Below are 19,598 nucleotides of genomic sequence, written 5' to 3'. Positions count from 1 at the left end.
TATAATGAAGTGAGAATTTAGCCTATAGCACTTTAACTTAAATTTGGCTTATGGATCATTTAAAAGACTACACAACATGGTAATACAACACTTTCTGTTTCTAAGTAGGAAACAAATACAGCCATGGCTTAAACAGAGTTTAGTATATGCAATATCAGCAATGTCCAGTGAAGATCATCCCAAATTGTTTGTCAGAAGTAAAGGATGTTTTTCAGCACATACAATGTCTCTCAGACCAATGTCCCTCCACCATCTTATTCTAGGATGCCAAACAGATTTTTTTGGGATTGGTCATGACAAAAAGAAAGAAAATAGTTAGGGGAGTTTGAAATCTCTCTAGAACACTGTTATTTTTTCAGTACTGCAACAGTGTTCTTGTATGAACCTGAGCAATTAATTTATTTGCTTAGATCCTTTAGTACCCTAAAAGGAATGCTTTACATTTCTCTGTAACTATTCCATCAGTACATTGTTTTACAGGACAGAGCAAATTGACTGCTACTGTGACACACATTGGTAACTCAGAGTAACAGTGGCCACTTGCAGAGACATCTGGCAGGAAACAGAACACTGTTTGCATTTCCAGTACTGAAACTCAATTTTTTAACATTTTTTACAATTTTTACATTAAATTCCACAGCATGCTCTGGCATCTCTAGTCATAACAGTAAGTCATTATAATTTTCTCTCTCTCAAACCCTCACCAAACACTGACTCTTGTGTTTTAAAGCTCTGAGGTATGAAGAATTCCTTGTCACTTGATCTGAGACCTCTATCTCCAGTCTTGTTGAGGACATCCTCTAAATTACACTGCTGCTAAGAGGATGCCACACCCAATGGAATGTCCCTTTAGTATTAATACTGATTCCATTTTCTTAACTTCAGATTGTAGAAGTAATTTTTGCATCCACACTAGATAAAAAACGTTGGGAAATATGACCAAAACAGAAGCATGTAACTGAGAACAGAGTATGTGTGTGAGGGGCAATCCAGCTTAAAGCACCACCGAATACTTCAGATTACTTGTTGCAGTAAAAATAATTTATTTGTAGAAGCTCATTTTTGACAGATTCTTCTTAGTTTATTAAGCAAGGAATTTTATATCTCATTAACCTATGCAGATATAAGACTGTATAAGAGACTTCTATGAGATGAGATAGTATATTGTGAGTCTATAAAGTGCAATTTTTAAAAACTAAATAACAACTTTCAAAATTAAAAAATAGAAAATGCTAACATTTTCTCCAACAAAAACACAAAAGAAAGAAAGAGAAAACAAGAGAAAGAGATAGAGGGACAGACAGACAGAAAGATGGAAAGACAGAAAGACAGAAAGAAGAATGGGTTTTACTGAAATAACAGAAATATGGTTTTGAAAAGTACTTAGAAAATATAGTAGCTACTAAATTTTATTATGAATGTGTATGTTTCCATTGCACTGAACAAAGGGCTAGATCATTAAAAAAAATAAAGCAAAATTCACACTTGCAATGGAAAAAAAACCCTTTAACATTTAGCATGAAACGTTAGGAGGGAATTCACTGCCAGTTCATCTTGTACTTGAATCTGATCGTTCTTGAATGCAAAGATGATCAAATATACACAATATGACAGAAGTGCAAACATTGCCAAAAAAAGACGACCCCACACTGTAGAACTACTAGTGATAATAACTCACAGAAATGCTTTCAGGTGTAATTTAAATTTATAGCCAGCATTGTTTAGTCTAAATGTTGAATTGAAAGAACAGTGAGGAAGGCTTCCTTGAAATGTTTGCAGTACTTCTCAAAAAATCCTTGACAGACAATGATCTAACAAATTTAGCATCCTCCCCAGCTATGGCAAAAAACAAAGTATGTCCAGTCAATTTGAAGTTTCATCTACAGTTAGCACAGGATAGACAATAAAGACTACAGAGAGAAAAAATTTGATCTTAACCGTAGTAATGATCACTCAAAAGTTATAATGTTTAATGACAAAAATCAAAGAAAAGCATTGTAAGAATATAGCATCTGCCAAGTTGAATCAGCCCAATGGTCTGTGAGCAAGTCTTTAGAGCTGTATTACATCAGATGTTTCAGAAAAGTAGGCAAAAATATCCCATAGCACACAAAAGTGCTAGAATTTGGATACTATCACGTTATCTTGAACTCAAGTAATGAGATAATATTGAACCCTCAAAGCACTTTTACATTCCTTCTCAAATTTGTCACTGGCTTGTGAGTGATTTTTAATCATCTACAAAGTAAACTTCAGAGCGACCATAGCTTCTAGCACCTGAATGCCATCAATGAAGTGCTGATAGCTGTAACAGTGGGGAACATAAAGAGGAAGGCCTAATCAAGATTTCTTAAATTTTAAACATGTCTAACTCTTCCCAATTCTCTTTTCCATGGCATATCAACCTAAGTTTTGCAATACTTCTCTACATGCAATTTCTGTCAGATCTGTAGCCAACTAGTTTTGGTTCTGGCAATGTTCTTAAAAAGCCTCCTCCATGCTTAAATTTATAGCTGAAATAAGAAAAAGAAAAGAGAATTAGAGAGAGATTTTAAAAAGCTAAAAACATACCAAAAGCTTTTTGGTAAGTGACCAAAAGGTTTGCTGGAATTTGCATGAACATTCAGTTCAGCTGTAATTGAAGAACAAGTCAGTACTTACCTTGCAGATCAGCGAGGTCTTGGCCCCAAGTCGAGCAGACTGGACACACTGGTTGGCTCCTTTCCCACCAAAACCAACAAAAAACTTCTGTCCAAGGATAGTTTCTCCAGCTTTTGGCAATCGCGTAGTAAGGCTATTCCAATTTAAAGCAATATTTACATACATTAGTGACTGCAGATAACAAGCATCTTCAATAGAAGAGTTACATTGTTATACTCCGAAATGGCTCAACAGTCAGCCAATAAAACTGAAAAATACTCAAAAGACCTTTTAGGGTTCTACTCCACATCCCACTAGCTTAAGTTTATTCCTTATGTGCCACACAGTCCAGTTTCTTGTCCCCTCAAGAGAGGGACTGCATTTCTTTTGTTCATGTTTCATGTTTCTACAGAAGTTGTACCTTATCCCCAACTGGCATTCTCCACTGCTAACTTAATACAGATAAACCATAAATCTATAGGTTTCACTGTTCATGGGGTTTTTTTACTGTAACATTAGGCTCAAGTTTACATATAGTTCATTTAATTCCATTACATGCAATTATACCTTCTTAAACTATCCTTAAGTAATTTTTCACTCTGTTGGTGTTCACACCACTAAGAATTGTAATCATTACCAAAACCTGCCTCTCCTCTGCTGTCATGCAGGCATACTGTACATATTTAACATTTTTCTTTTTTAAGTTTTTCTCTTTACAACTTCTCAGCATTTTGTTTTTTCCTTGAATGCAGTCCAATCACATTTACATCCTTCTGCGGATGGGTGCCCAGAACCAGATGCACTAATATAAGCCGAAAGCCATCAGGAGTGTATTCTGGTTTCATTTCCATTTTGGAAAAAAACAAAACAAAACTGCAGTTTTGTTAACCTTACCAGATGCTTTGCTATCTCAAACAAAAGTTGAAAAGAATAAAAGATGCCACTGAGACTGTGGGGTAGAATTTCTCAGAATGCAAAGACTACCTGACTTTTGTAATTTTTATTAAAATACATAACCCAAAGATGCATTTTCAACAATCAGACAACCAAAATTTCTGCCTTCTCAAGGCATGCATTCCAGATACCAGGCCTAAAAATGTAATTTTAAAATCTCTTATGCTACAAACAAGTTCACAACACGTGGAAAGAGAAGGCATTCTATGGCATACTAACAACTTGCTCAGTCAAGAACAGTTACCTCAGACAGTTTCCAAAGTCTGCAGGATAGAAAGGAAGCATGGGGAATGGGAGTCTAAAAGAATTCAGAAAAATCCACCCTAATGATGAAGATATTAACTTCAGCTCTGTTTGTCAATTTATAACATCATTTTACCAATAAATCTCACAGCAGCTTCAAAATTCAAAAACTGAATTCTGGGCTCCTCAGGACTAGAGGGACATGGAGCCCCTGGAGCAGGTCCAGCCAAGGGTGACAAAGATGATCAAGAGACTGGAGCATCTCACGTATGAGGAAAGGCTGAGGGAGCTGGGCCTGGTCAGCCGTGAGAAGAGATGCCAGAGAGGGAACCTCATCAAAGTCTGTCAGTATCTGAAGGGAGAGTGCCAGGAGGATGGAGCCAGGCTCTGCTCAGTGCTGCTGAGCAATAGGACAGGAGGAGATGGGCAGAAACTGATGCCCAGAAACTTCCCACCTGAACATGAGGAAGAACTTCTTTACTGCATGAGTGACTGAGCCCAGAAAGTCTCCCTCAACGGAGATACTTAAGAAATGCTTGGATGCAATGGGCCACATGCTCTAGGATGACTCTGCGTGAGCAGGGAGCTTGGAACAGATGTGGACCACTATGGTCCCTTCTAACTTCAACTCTTCTGTGACTCTTTGAAAATTGCCAGCCTTCCAATTCAGAATAAAAGGTTAGATATTACAAGAAATTATTCACTGTGGGGGTGGTGAGACACTGGAACAAGTTGCCCAGGGAGGTTGTGGATGCCCCAGCTCTGGCAGTGTTCAAGGCCAGGTTGGATAAGGCCTAGGTCTAATGGGAAGTGTGCCTGCTTATGGCAGAAGAGGTTGTGTGTGGATGATCTTTAAAGTTCCTTTCAACCCTGAATGTTCTATGATTCTATGCTCCTGCATTAGGCAATCACTACAGATTGTTTTTTGAAAGGATATGAAGAATGTATATATTACTTTTTGAGCTTATGCTGCACCTTCTGGGGCATATGGGTGTTTGCAGAATCTTACAGAACTAATGACAGAGCACAGTCTAATTTACTGAAAATTCTCGGGAAAAAGTAAACATTTTTTTTCTCCCTCTAATTTTCAGTTTCTTCAGTCCAAAGGTTTAGGATCAGTAGAAAGTCAAGAAAACCTAAAATGAAACTAGCAAAGTCAAACAAGTCCCAGACTCCCAGAAATTAGGATTTTGGCTTTGAAGGAGTTGTTACAGGTCTGTGTTTCATCAGTAGTTATAGTTTCCAGAGAGATGCAGGTAGGGATGCAGCCACACTACCAGAGACACTCACTATCACAGCACACCAGATTTTAGGATAGCATACACAGTCACCAGGTTTCTTTGGTGTGGGTGGCCACAGATAAACCCCCGAAGAGTCACACATATACCTCACAGCACTCATTTCCAGAGATTCAGAGCCAGGAACATTTTGTTGTGAAATGTTTAAAACCATTTTCAATAAAAACACAAAAGCTTTTTAAAAATACACTTATTACCTTGTATGTATATATATATATATCTGGAAATGATTGCTAAGCTCCTAATACAGTGAAGTTAAAACTACCCACAGCAGCATCCAGGAAATTGTTTTTATCAATGAGTAACTCTACGTTCTCAGGGACAAGGTTGCAACAATAAAGAGTATCAATAAATAGTAATACATAAACAATATTCCTTAATGGTAACTTCTGTAATTTATCACCATTTTCACCACTGGACGCCAAAGCAAGAGACAGTTGTGGACCACAGAATGAAGGCCACAAGACTCAGCTGAGGAAGCTCCTCTTCAGTTACTGCCAGGGTACTGCACACACACCTCTAAAATTAGGCACCATTCAGTAAGGAAAGATGTCTCACCCAGCTTTGGTAATAGGAACAAATAGCACCTCTTGTATAGTTCCTTTCATCCACACATCTCACTACACCTTAAAAAGCAGAACAACATAATTATTCCTGTTTTGCAGGTATAGAACTTAGTCAATGCATTTTGCCTTTTCATGCCTTGGGTCAGTCAAGAAGCCAGGGGCAAAACCAAAAAGAGAGATCAGCTTAATCCACCAGTTCACACTGTCTTCTCATTTAAATTCTGCAGTATGAAAATGGCATCAATTCTCAATTCATTTTTCTTCCTTAGGCTGTTTTTTTTTAGAGATTATAGCTTATTCTAAATAGAATATTAAGCAAAGATTATAAATTTTCGTGATTCCAGCACACATCTCCTAATAGCATTGCTCAGAGTTCATATTCAAGTACGTTCAACCATAAATATTGTTGTTTTAACAGTGGCCAGACTATGACTTGATTCTTCTCTCTTTTATGTTGGCATCAACCTGCAACTCCAGTGGAAGCATCATAATTTCACTGGTGAAAAAACAGGCTTGGTGAGACGAGAATTTTGGTCTCAGTGTTTCAAGTAGCATGGCATAACAACTGCCTGTGGGGTTCAAACAGCTTGTGGAAGACAGGGAAATGACCTCTTTTATTGCTTTGATGGAAAGGTACAAGACAAAGGGCAAAGGATAAAGTGCAAGTGTGATTTGTAACTGCTCAATTTTTAAAATAAGCTAAAACAGACCAAGCAAGAACACATAGCAACTTCCTGTAGTTCTCTACAAACAAACCCTCACTGTACTTCATTTTAGGCATGATTGCCAATCATTCCAGACCAATTCTCGCCTGTAGAAGCCCATTCTTATTTTTCATATGAAACAAATTTGGATATATACTAATCTATATATCTGATCTGATATCTATACTGATCTATGTAGGCAGTTTTAACTTTCACTGAAAGCAGTACTCCTGAAACAGGTTTCTTTGCTAATATAATGGTATTCTCTCATCATTTAATTCTGCAACTATACTAACTTTTGATTCACATCAGACAATTTTAATGAGCATTTCAGGCTTCTTTTATGAGCAGGCAGTGATGACTAATCTGTATGATTAAGAAACCCTATAAATTCTTGGCTTATTCATGGTGTCACAAAGAATACCCAAAATAGCCTAAAAGTGATGAAACAGCTAATGTTACTCCAAAACTAGGCTAAATAAGTTAATCAGAAAAAATGTCACATGAGCATTCAGAATTGTTACATAAAATGTTTTGCAAAGCCATTTACAACTTCTGACGTAATTGGAAAACACTGACCTGAAAAACCCAATATAAGTTACTATTCAACAAACTCCTCCTTGCTTACATGACAATTTCTGCTCACCTTTGAGAGGATAAATGGTGCAAAGGATACTGAGCTCTTATGTCTTACAAACAATCAGAAACTGAACTTGAAAACTCATAATACATTCTAAGTAAAGTAAAATCACTGCATGTTTTGCAAATTGTGCATAGTACAACTGAATCATGTTTATAGAGGAAAGTTCAGACTGAAACATCTTGAATTACTTTGGACATCACAAGCAAGGAATATCCTCCCTCATAATTTCAACCAAGTTTTTACAAAACAATATTTAAATGTAAAGCACACAGGAATGCTGCCCACATTTGTTTGAGACAAATGAAGAATCTTACTTACACTTATGTTTCAGAGGTTTGGGATGAATAAAGGCACAGACATAAGTATTCTACCACTGCAGTAACTTCAATCCTCTCTTCCAGCAGTGCCACGAGTTCCCATAGAGGCTAGAGCTGATTAGTATTTGTATTTAAGGACAGACATCCCTTTGGAGGGATGACATTAAAACCAGAACAGAACCCTTTACTACAGTGTTGAAGCACTGAATCAGAGGTGAAAGCACAATGTATTGAGTCATGAGTGCACCTTTCCCAATATTCTGGGTTTTCTCAAAAAGTTCCCCTCTAAGCATATGACTAAATCACATACAGAGATAGACAGTATCAAAAAGGGGAAAGGGAGAGATACATATTATGCAGAATTTGCATAAATTAATCCTGAAATGAATCATGGTTTGCTTCTGATTCTTCACACGTAACCACTGTTTGTTCATTGTTTTCAACACATGAAAACTAAAAAGATGTATTATTATTGTCAGCTTAAACTGATGTGAAGCCATGCCCTCTTCTCACAGCATTTCCCCACTATTTCTCTAGCACTGCTTTTATTGCTTTTATTTACAGAGCTTCCTAATTCAAAACATTTTTGTTCAAAGGGTCATTTTCATTTGGATCAGTGCATTCATCCAACTCATTATCCAGCAGCCAAGGTGGGCCTGTGAAGGGAGGAGCAGGAGAGCCTCTGCTGGCAGCAGTACAGCCAGACTGCCCTGAGCTGCAGCTGGGACTTGCACTTGATGCTACTTTGTGTTGAAAACACTTAATGCTCTGTTGCTAGGTTTGCCTAAGTAGTACAGTATACTTAGCTCATTAGATATATGGAAAAGCTGAGAGTATCGGTACATTGCAGAGAATGGCATACATGAGAAAGGAAAATAGCAAAGCACGTGAATATTTTTCTCTAAAAAAGTCCCAACAATATTCTTGTCAGGCAACTCAGAGGGAAGAGATTTCTACATTAGATTAAATATCACCAAAAATGCTTAAAATTACTAGTATTTAAATAGTATCAAAAGAAACATTCAGATTTCTTTAATTGCTGAAGAGAGGTGAAGATGATCAGGGGTAGGAAAATAGCAGCAGAAATACTGAATTTAAAACTGACTTAATAAAAAGCAATCTAATGTAAGACTCTAGAATTTAGCTTTGATTCTGTTCTCTTTGAATCACTGAACAAAACTTGCTTTCTCCACTCCTGGGAATTCCCTAGAATGGGGAAAATCCCAGTGAGATTAGAGTAGGTGTAACTAGCCACTGTCTAGTACATACAATTTACTGGCTTTTCATGATTCTCACAACTGAACAAATACAAAGGGAAGAACAGTTCTTGCCTCTAATATAATACAACATTGTGGTGAAAAACTCTCAGACCTCTTTTGGATCTGGCTTAACATTTTGGTTTAGCCTTGATCTGTTTTGTCTAGCTTCATTTTGAAGATTTGAACATGTGCTGTGGGAAAGTATCCATAACATGGAGACAAAAAGACCACACTCTTTTCAAAATCTGATATTCTTGACTCATTTATGTTTTCACCCCTTTTAATCATCCATTAAAATATCTTATTGGGAGGTAGAAAATTTCCAAGATTTCCAAAGAGATTACCTCAGGAATTTAGTTAACTAGATCTTGGTTTAAGCATGGGGCAATCTGGTTCTAGGTTTGTAGACTTCCTTCAGCCCTTTAATGACTGACAAAACCCTAAAAATCATAGCAAATCTCTATTTTTTTTCCTTTTATGTTCCTGAACATGACACTATTTTCTTTTAAAAAAAACTCAAAACTTTTCAGACAATTCAAACACTTGTCTATTGCTTGGACGTTTGATGGTCTGAGTTCTCTCTGTAGCCCACAGTGATGGGGGCTATACACTATAGAAGCACTAACCAAGCTGATCTCAGGCAAAATAATTGACACTTACAGAGGAGTCCCTCTGCAGCACAGTGAGATGCAAAAGCTTTACACCATCATCCTTTCAGAGGGATTTTTTAAAATCTGTTTGATTTTACACCAAAAAACATTTATCATCACAACACAAACAAGTGAATGATAAACTGGTGCAAAGCCGCAGGAATCTTTTCAATGAGTTTTGCCATCAGGGAAAATATGTATTTTATGAAACAGAAATATATATAAACAACAGATAAATATACAAACTGTTTATATAAGCACATTAATAGATATATAGATATATATAAATAGACAAACTGGTTTGTAGATCTCATTACTGAGTGGGTAAACAGCTGAAGTGGCACAACTGTAGAAAATCACTAGCAAGGGAGAAAATTAAATGAATGGCTGTGACTACAAGTAGGAGGGCCACAAGAGTGATATCTTCTTATATGTACAATCACAGCTTTAATTGAAAAGGACCAAAACTTGTAACACATAGAATGAGAACAGCTGTCCACAGTTCTTCAAGAGCTTCAATGAATAATTTTGTTGACCCTTTGTGCAGAATCAGATTTTACCCTCCTAGATATTAAAAGCTGAAGCAAATAGAAAGGCATCCAGACGAACGCCCTGAAGCATTTATGGTAGTACATTGTACTGAATTTCAGTGAAATTATGGTATTACTAATACATCAACTTCCTAAATTATGTTATGAATATGAAAACTTCAACACAAAGAAATTATTTTTTTTACTAATTACCAGAAAGCTTTCTCATGGAACAACAAACCTGTAACATTTCCTCACATCACTAGCATTTAAATCTGGGGAAAAGGTAGAACAACATTGATGAGTTAATAATGTGTGGAATGTTTAATTCTGAATCTGAAGCTCTAAAGAGACTTAAAAACTCAAATAAATCTATCTTCATATATTTAAGTCTCAGCAAACATTCCATCATTCTTACCAAACATCTGTTTTGTATTTAAGAAAGATTGTGGAAATTTTCAGAATTGCTACTCTCTAGCTTTATTTGCCTCCCACGTTGTTCTTCATTGATGTCTCTCGATTACATTATTTTTGGAATGGCAGTTACATAATTATTTTCAATGCAATCTGACAGTAATATTAGAATAGACTGTCTCTGAAACAGGCTGTGCTCACCCAGAACTCAAGCAGGCTGCCTACAGTTCCTGTGCTGAACAGAACATTGTATCATGATGAAATACCAGTGCTGAAGCAGAAAAAAACAATACAAAACAAAACAACCTCTGCAACCCAAGCAAAGAGTGATCTTTACGTGCCCAAGGACAGATTAAGATAAATAAGACATGCAAACATTAACTTTTTTTCTATACCTCTTAAAAAAAGAATTTATCAGACAGCAGTGAACAAAGTAGAAATAATATGGTTGGTTGGACAGGCCACATGGTCCTTGTCCTTGCCATCATGGTTTTCTATATACTGGTAAATCAACAAAGTAATCTGTACTAATTTTTTTTATTCTGATACTTTACTGATATCTGATACTGACAAAGTATGATACACTTCACTATCATACAGAAAACAGGGCACCTACCATACAAAATCTTGCTGTCAGTCTTTTTCAGGTAAAAAATAAGAAGAAGTCCCCCACACCATTAAGTATTGGCATTTTGCACACAAGCATATTGTGTTTCATAAACTATAATATCACGAGCAACACCATAGATGTGTTTTCAGAGTACAGAGTTATCAAGACAAAGTACAGTGTGGCCCAAGTACTTATAATTTTCTTCAATAAGATGTTGTTCTAAAAGCTTATAGCCAGGACAGTAATTTTGAGAAATATTATATTTTTTATCAAGTTTGTATGTGCAGTGCTTCCTACTGAATCCATGTGGGTCATGAATGAAAAGTATAACCAAAATGAGACATTGTTTACATACATTTATTCAATGTATCATAAATAATGAAAGCAATAAATATATTTAAATATATGTATATTTATTATATGGGAATAGAATAGAATAGACTAGAATAGAATAGAATAGTTCAGTTGGAAGGGACCTACAATCATCATCAAGTTTTACTGCTCAGCCACTTCAGGATAAATTTTTAGTCAAGTTTTTACTTTGCAACTATCTTACTGTTGATAAAAGGAAGTGTTCTCTGAAGTTCCATCTAATTATAAAGGCACCAACTAAAATCTGGGATTACAGTATCATTAAGGCTTGTGGGGCAAAGATGAGAATGTGCAGGGTGTGGGGGGAGTGTGTGTGGGCTTCACTGGCCAAGTTAACTCTGCTGTGTCAGGTAGGAATCCCCTCCAGGTATGTCCCTTTACCCTTTTCACAACTTAAGCTCTTTTGGGAGAGGTAGATCCCTAAATATCAGAAGGAAAAGTGTAATTCTGTATAACCCTAGCCTCTAATGCCTATCAATAGACAACTCCTGTGTCTCCATTTAAGCACAGTATTTAATGAGCAACAGGGAATAAAAACTGAAGAAAAATCTGCACATTTTTGCTGTCTCTATATGGAGTAGTATGAGTTCCAGCAAAACCACCAGCTGCTTTTTTTCCAAATGGGCATTTTTCACTTGGTCCTTTCTGGGAAAAAGAAAAATGAAAATTAATTTAAAAAATTATGGAATAATACTAACAGGATATTCCCAATGAATAATACTAACAGGATCAGACAATTAGAAGAAGGAATGAATATTCAATCTCATTACTGCTGAGAACATAAAAAATGCCAGTTTTCCCACGAGTCCTGAACTTGATCTGTTTATCCTTTATTTTCAGCTCTGACCAATGTTTTTTGTTTCTGCTCTTTATACTATCGAGTTTTATACATTTTGTATAAATAGGGATCTGAAAGAACACAGGAATATAGCATGTGATGGATGGAATAAATTGACGAAAGAGAGTTATGATACTTTGGACGTAAAAGTTATTTTTGAAAGATGAGAGGGAAAGAGCAACACAGAAGAGAAGTGCACTGTAAGAACACGATGTACAAGGACACCAAGAAGAGGTGAAAACAAATTAGGAGAAATTTCATGGTTCAACAATGACATGCTATTGATGTCGCACAGGAGAAAAAGGAGGAAAAAAGGACTAAATTCAGAAATGGAAAGAAGAAAGAATAAAATACAGAAGAGAGCACATTGATATATTTGGGAACATTACCACCTTCTTATTTTATAATTAGTTGTCACAAAGATCAACGTGTTCTACAAAGCTGCACCCACTTTGGCAACATACTAGTGAAAAGTAATTTTGTATTTTCTTCTGGCTTGAAGTATATGATACAAGGATCCTCAAGGGAACCTGGATGTCAGCATCAAATAATTTACTGCAGCTTGATATAAGAGCTAACAACTGGGGCCTTATAAAACAAGCAAACAAAACCTTACTGGTATGTTCCTATGGAAAGAACAGCTCAGACAGCTCCTAGAGGCAACATAATATATATGCCTGCCCAGAGTGTTTTTACACAAATTTGTTACCATTGACTCTGTATGATTTTTATTGCAGGTTTTGATTTGTGCCAGCAGCTCTTTACTGTCAGGAGTACTAAAATTCACCCAAAGATACTTAAGTCTAGAAATGCATCTAGGAAAATGGTTATTTCCTTTAACAGTGCAGCCAGCAAGTAATTCATTAACAAGACAGAATGGAATATTAATCACACCATTCTGTGTCTCACAAAGGGGGAGAAAATATAATATTCTCAGTGTTGGATGTTAAAATCTAGTGCCAAACATCTGCCTATTGTGACAAATATTTTCAAATATTGTGCCAAACATCTGCCTATTGTGACAAATATTTTCAAAGGAGTTCCTTTAGTAAACTTCCCATTTGACGTTGTGAATCTTGCATGTCAGACACCTCCAGACCGAAAAGGCAAGAGACATTTTATTTTAAATAGTCAAAACCAGTTTTCAGTAATAGTAGGACAATAATCAAACCATTAAAAAATCTGTGGAAGTTATATGGAAAAAGTATTTATTGAGGCTAGAAAGTATACATGCTTTCATAACACAACGTAATATTCAATGTGTATCATGGGATACAGCAGAAGCCCAAGGAATACCCTGCAGTACTGACACTGCTATTGGTGCTTTGCATGCTATTTACTTGGAGCTGCTCAGCTGGTAACAGCCCTACAGAGAGCAAAAGGCAATAGTTGTGCTCTCTCTAACATGGGATGTTACAATGTGAAGCAACAGCCGTATGTTACAGAGCACTAGTGAGATAAAATGACAGCTTTTTGTAGCACAAATTAACGAAAACCCCTTCTTACCATGACATTGGACAATTGCTAAATAAGCTTTCATCCCAACATTCTCTTCCCTGATCACAACCATTTTACTTCCTGACATTTCACTTTCTTTCAACAGTGGTATCAACTCTGGGTTTTACACAGACAGATGAAGCCTCAGAAGGAATGCAGAATGATGGGGAAGATGCATGCCCAGGAGGTTGCTGTAACATCACCTGACTGTATAGGCAGCAAATATGAGCCAGGTCTGTTATGGCATTAGTAATTTTAGTCTCCAAAAATACATACAATAATTTTGTCTATCCTTTTATTCCAGCCTGGTTCCATTTCAGTGAACGACAATGGGAAAAGGAATTTCTTTCTGCTGTAGTCACTCATATGGTAACAATTTCAGGAAGAATCCTTTCACATCCTAGACCTTCTGTGTAACTGAACAAGTTTGTATATACTTAGGGCACACCATTTTGGCATTTTTTTCCAAATGGTCATACCCAGATCATTGAAAGAGATATTTTAGGAGAGTTCACTTGTGTTAGGTGAGAAAATAGATAGGCTGAAATATACAGAGAAGTAGTGTGTTTCTGAAATGAAGCTACATCACCAAAAATTACTATTAATTTTGTCTCATGTTGCAATACCCAGACTGATGATGTCCAGTCTCTAAAAACATTCATCTAATGTCTTTTCCCTTTCTTTTCACACTCTTTTTCAGGAAAGTCTACTTCCTTGGCCTAAAAATTCTTAAGTATTTGAAGGGATGAAATAAATAATATTTTGAGTCCACCACTCTCATCTTGCAACTTTAGCAACTGTTCTAACACTGGACTCTGCATTTTAAATGGATGAATTTTCTTTTGTCATTATGGTGTTGAAACTGGCCTCTCCTGTCACCAGCCCATGAGAAAGCATGTACACCCTCAGAAGGTTCAACAAAGAGATTCAGCTACTGATAGCTGGCAAATAAAGAGACTAAAAAGACGAAAAGACTGATGATCACATTGTTTTACTTTTGTGGGTAGTGTCTAATAGCTTACTGACCTCCAAAGGTGAAAAATTACATTCTAGTGAAAGCAGAAAATTGTGAGTCTTTAAGTCAAACAGTTAAGTAGCTCTGAATAACAAAACTGTAAGGAGTGCCACTGGGTTTCAGACAAGTGTTCTTGGCCAGGCGAGAGAACACAAGATGGAGTAGCTGATTTTCTTCTTTCATTAGGAAAATATACCCCAAAAATGTATCACCTGCTAGAATCAAAATGTTTCTAGATTCATTTACTCCATTACCCAAGTGAACTCTCTAGAGGATTAAGCAATAGTTTCCCAGTCTCATATGGACTAAAGCTAAAAGCTTGGTAAATACTAGTTTTATCTCACAAACCATAATTTTTAATTGCTAACACACATAGGAAAGGCATAATCCCCCACTGATGATATCATAGTCTACTGCCATGGAAATGACAGCAATATCATAAACACAGGTTTAACATGACCTCACTTTCATTGGAAAGAGGGAAATTTCACTAGAATGTGAATGGCATTGGGAATAGACACACAGATACCATACAGTGAAAAACTCTCTTACTAGCCAGTTAAACTACAGAAGATGGAGACAACAACTAGACCTGCAGCTGAACAGAAATAAGGTTCTCCTGGCCAAACACTGTGTTACCACCTATGAACCTTTGAACAGAGAGCCCTCTGAACTCCTGTCAGGGTTCCCCTTTGTAAGTTCACCACACCACAGAGGAGTCATCCCTGCCCTGACAGGCATACAGTTTAACCACAAGAACATGAACAATGTATGGCTATGAGAACCCAGTGTAGGATCTCAGAGCAACACTGTAGCTGGAATGCTTCCTAGAATGAGTAAGTACTTCAGAAGTGGGAGGAAAAGAACTCCACAGTCTCTTGAAGCACACAAAATAACATGAAGTCAGACGCAAATGCAGAAGTACGATCTCAGTGTGGCAAGTGCTAAGCATCTTGGCATCAGCTCAGGAAAATACATATATTTAACCTTCAGCTCTGAAGTACTCTAAGAGGAGTCAAACAACTCAAGGATTGGAAGCTGAAATTTGTGTGTAAGCTTTGTTTTGCCATGAGTTAGGAACGTTGAGTACTGTGCTGGACCCCAAGTCGAGAAAAGAAGCTTGAACTGAGAAAAGGGAGTGGAGAAATGTACAAGGCGATAATGATCTCACTTAAGAAGAACCTTTTATCTTGAAGGATCTCAAAGCAATTTACAAACTTAAGCAGACCAGACACTGCAGCTGGTAGGAAAAGAAGCAGACAGCTGGGAACTCATTCATAGGAAGGAGGAGGTAACAGAGGACCCTCTCGGTGCTGTATCTTCCAAAATACTGCTGCTGGGAGAAGACAGCAGGACTAGAACAGAGCTTTTCCCTGAATTTTGCCATGCAGCTATGCGAGAAAACTGCAGAAAGCAAGAAGATAGGCAGAGCTGACAGAAAGAGATGCAGAAAAGCAAGGGGCCTTTGGACAACTGGGGACATGTCACTGTTAGGACTGTAGTTTCCCTGCTTTTTATCTCAATTTCAACTCTTTAGGTAGACTCTTCACACTTCCTGCAGTAAAAGCTTTGGTCGTTCCTATACTTTTTGCCCCTTTTAATACTTTATTCCAATTCTCTTTACTTATTCCTATCTTTTTACAAAGCAAACTGCCCTTCTTTCTGTCCTCAAATTGCAAAATGTTTTCCCAATGCACAGTAGGGCAAATAGTGCTGTTCTTGGTGACTGGGATTCATGCAGTACAGGCTTGACTGTAGTAACACATGGGGCATTTTTTAGTTTAAAAGCGCTACTAAATACATACTATTAAAACTCAACAAGATAAATGAGTCTAAAAATCAAGAGGCATATAAGTTATTGCTAAAATGGAATGCCTCTGGAAGTAAAACCAGTGCCTAATTACAGTACACAGTAGCATAGGACACAAAATGAAGATACCAAATGAAAGGGCAGGGACATTTCAATTAAATAGAATCCAGAAAGCAACACTTTTGTTGTGCTTAACTTAAAAGACATGGTTTGACCACTTTTACATTCATATTTCCCAAGACTTCTAAAACTTCCACATTTCCATTTAGGAAGGGGAGGAAAAAACCCGTTTTCATGGATAAGAGCCAAAGACAAGGGCTGAGCAGGTGTTCTAGCACCACCAGTCCTTCTCAGAGAGGGCCCACAGCATCCTCTGTGGCACAAACAACAGTTTCTTTCAGAAGGTGCCAGCTGGGATCAATGGCGCACTGTCTCTTGCTTGGGGTTCATAACCTTAGTTGCAAATGCAGCCCTTGTAATGAGTTTAAAAAAGCCCCTGGTGGCCTTGCCCTAGTTATTTTGTGTTAATTTAAGAAGCACCCAAGCAGACATTTTCCCTCCTTTTTCCCTCTCCAATATTTTGTCATTTTTTGTTAGAGGAACTTTGTTGGAAGCTTTTCAAGTCTGAGGTATAACACTGGATACCTTTAACATGCTAGAGTATTTAAGTGTCTGACCCTAAAATGAACTAGAGGAGGATGACAATTTAATTTCAGTTTGCAGCAGTGAAAAGCTTCTTTTGATATGAACGAGCTTGGATCAGGTCCTGTACCACCAGTGTTTGGGCCAGTAGAGATACTCAAAAGCTGTATATGCAGAGGTGACAATTTTCTTACTGAATGCCATTACTGAAGATTTCATCAACTTGATTTTATCCCCTCTTTTTTTTTGGGGGGGCCCCCAAGACACAGCTTTCTTCCTGCCACACAAGAGAAGGCAAACAGGAGTTTTTCTAAACAGTTAGGATCTCTAAAATCAGAGCAGAAAAACAAAATGCTAAGCCTGTACATCCTGCATTTAAAATGCACCCAAATTTTGCTACGTCAGAGAAGAAGACAAGGGGCAGACAGCAATGGGTCTGAAATCAAGCCCAGATCCTTCACTATTACATAAATGAAACAATTCACAGATGACACATTCTCTCATGCCTTGATGTCTTTCATTGGATCCAAAGATTAATTTCCTCAACTGGACTAAGCTTGCATTCCTTCACAGTTGTGCTTTCCCATGCTGCTGGCAATGGCAGATTGACTAGAATGAGGAGTGGCTGCTGCAGGGGAAGCATTACAGATAAAAACAAAAACACAAATGAAATGGATTTGAAGGATTCTAGAACACTTCACTGCTACGAGAAACTGAAGAGCAAAAAAAATATCAAAACAAGGCAAAACCATTAAAAGTTGGTGACATGCAAGAGAAATGGTGGAAACAAGAACATATGTGAGATTGGAAACAAAGCAAAGAAGAAAATGAAGTCATATGCGAGATTTCCTCTGATCACTCGAAAGAAATGCAAGAAAATTCCTTTTTCACATTCCCACCAAAAAAATTATGCAATTATTGTTCCAAATACTGCACTTCTGAAAAAGATATAGTAAATATCTATATAAATAGATATTTAAAAAATACAGACATAGTTTTGTATCATGGACATTTCCAATGTGCCAATGAGCCATTTACTTCAGCACTTCAGCAGACAATAATCACCACTAGAGATTTAAAAGGAAGACACAGACTTTTACTAATGAGGTACCTTTGCCATTTGGCCCAAGCAGAGGTTGTGCTCCGTTAGCAAAGAGGATTTGATGTGTTTGGGATGTTCATACCAATGTGCATTTGTCACCTCTGTCACTGCAGATCAGCAACACACTACTCTTTATGGAGCTCTCTGTGCTTTCTCTGCCTTGCCTTTCTGCCTTGCTGAATGCTTACAGTCAGTTTAGTACTGGCAGTGATTATTAACGGTGGTTGTTACAGCAGGGGCTGGAAGCAGAACTTTTAGTTCTACTCCCTAAAGGGAGTGAAGAAATGTGATGAGAGGAAAGAGGTCCACAGAAAACTAAAGACTTGAAATCCTGAAAATTCTAAAAAATGCAGTTTTCCACTATTTGGACTGTGGTGTCATTCTCTTGAGTTAAACTGAAAGACTGTTGTTGTTGTGACTATCCAAAGACTGTTTTTCCATCTTACATTTTGTTCTATGCTTCTGCTGTTTTCAATTGCCATGCCAAAGTTTCCCCTGTTTATTCTAATTGTTTTAGTGTGTCTGACTCTCATTGGCTTATATGTTTAGTCTTGTCCTGATTTAATATGAATTAAAATGCCAATGCCACGACCAGTCTGCAAATATGAGTCAGAAGAGAAACTATTTAAATAATACTGTGGATGGTACTCGTCTGGTTTGATATCTAGATCATACAGAATAATGCTGTTTTTGTTTTCTACTACTATTGCCTGCTATTGCCAATGCAGTGTTGATTGTGATTGTGACCACAAATATGTTTTGCTCCTGGTCCTATTAAGCCATAAGAGTGTGGTTTACTGCATGTATGTACGTGAGGTTGTTTTGATCATATGAAGTTCACTTTAGAAAACCCGCATTCTGCCACTGCAGCGCTACAGGACAATGAGAAAAGAATTTCTAATGAGAACAGTGTTTTAAAAGCAAACCACTGGGGCCCTTCCTTTTAGAAGAATTTTGAGACACGCTACCCTTTCTTCTGAATTTGATTATTTCTCAGAATTACATCTGAGTATCTGTCTTCAACTAAAGTTCCCTGTCCTTTTCTGTCTTGGTCATTATGTAAGATTCAGCACATTTCAAACTGTACATTCCCATTTCACACAGAGGTTGTACTCCTTTAAATCATTAGTTTACTGTACTGAGTAAAATCATTATATGCTAATTTTTTTTTTCCATGGTGAATCTGGCTACCATATGTCCAGTGGTGGCTTGAAGCTTTTCGGTACCTTGCCTCTACAGACCTGATAATGTTTAACATTTAAGTCTGCCACTACCATTTCAAGTCTGACCCTCTCCAGTCAGAGGGTCAAGGTTGTGTCCTAAAGGGCCAATAGGGTATTTTACCAGTTTGAGTTATAACACAGCATTGTCTAGCTCTGGCAGAGTCCCAATCAATGTTATTACCTTCTAAGAAAGATAGGCTTTAGTGTAAAGTGTGAATATGCCCATTAAACACAACGTATACAAAAATGTGTCCGGCTTCCTCTGTGTAAC

The 19,598-nt window shown here is 37.2% G+C and overlaps 1 protein-coding gene across 1 annotated transcript in view; it reads right to left on the bottom strand.

Moving 5' to 3' along the window:
- RBKS (ribokinase) overlaps positions 1 to 19,598 on the bottom strand; it is a 72,425-nt gene that overhangs the window by 49,843 nt on the left and 2,984 nt on the right. The window contains exon 2 of the mRNA XM_036380935.1: positions 2,662 to 2,794. Within this exon, the coding sequence (XP_036236828.1) occupies positions 2,662 to 2,794 (133 nt within the window). The remainder of the gene's footprint in view (positions 1 to 2,661; positions 2,795 to 19,598) is intronic.

The sequence above is a fragment of the Molothrus ater genome, chromosome 3, assembly GCF_012460135.2.
Source record: "Molothrus ater isolate BHLD 08-10-18 breed brown headed cowbird chromosome 3, BPBGC_Mater_1.1, whole genome shotgun sequence".
Classification (NCBI taxonomy): Eukaryota; Metazoa; Chordata; class Aves; order Passeriformes; family Icteridae; genus Molothrus; species Molothrus ater.
Note: the sequence above shows the minus strand (reverse complement) of the source record. Positions and strands in the feature narration are given on the sequence as shown.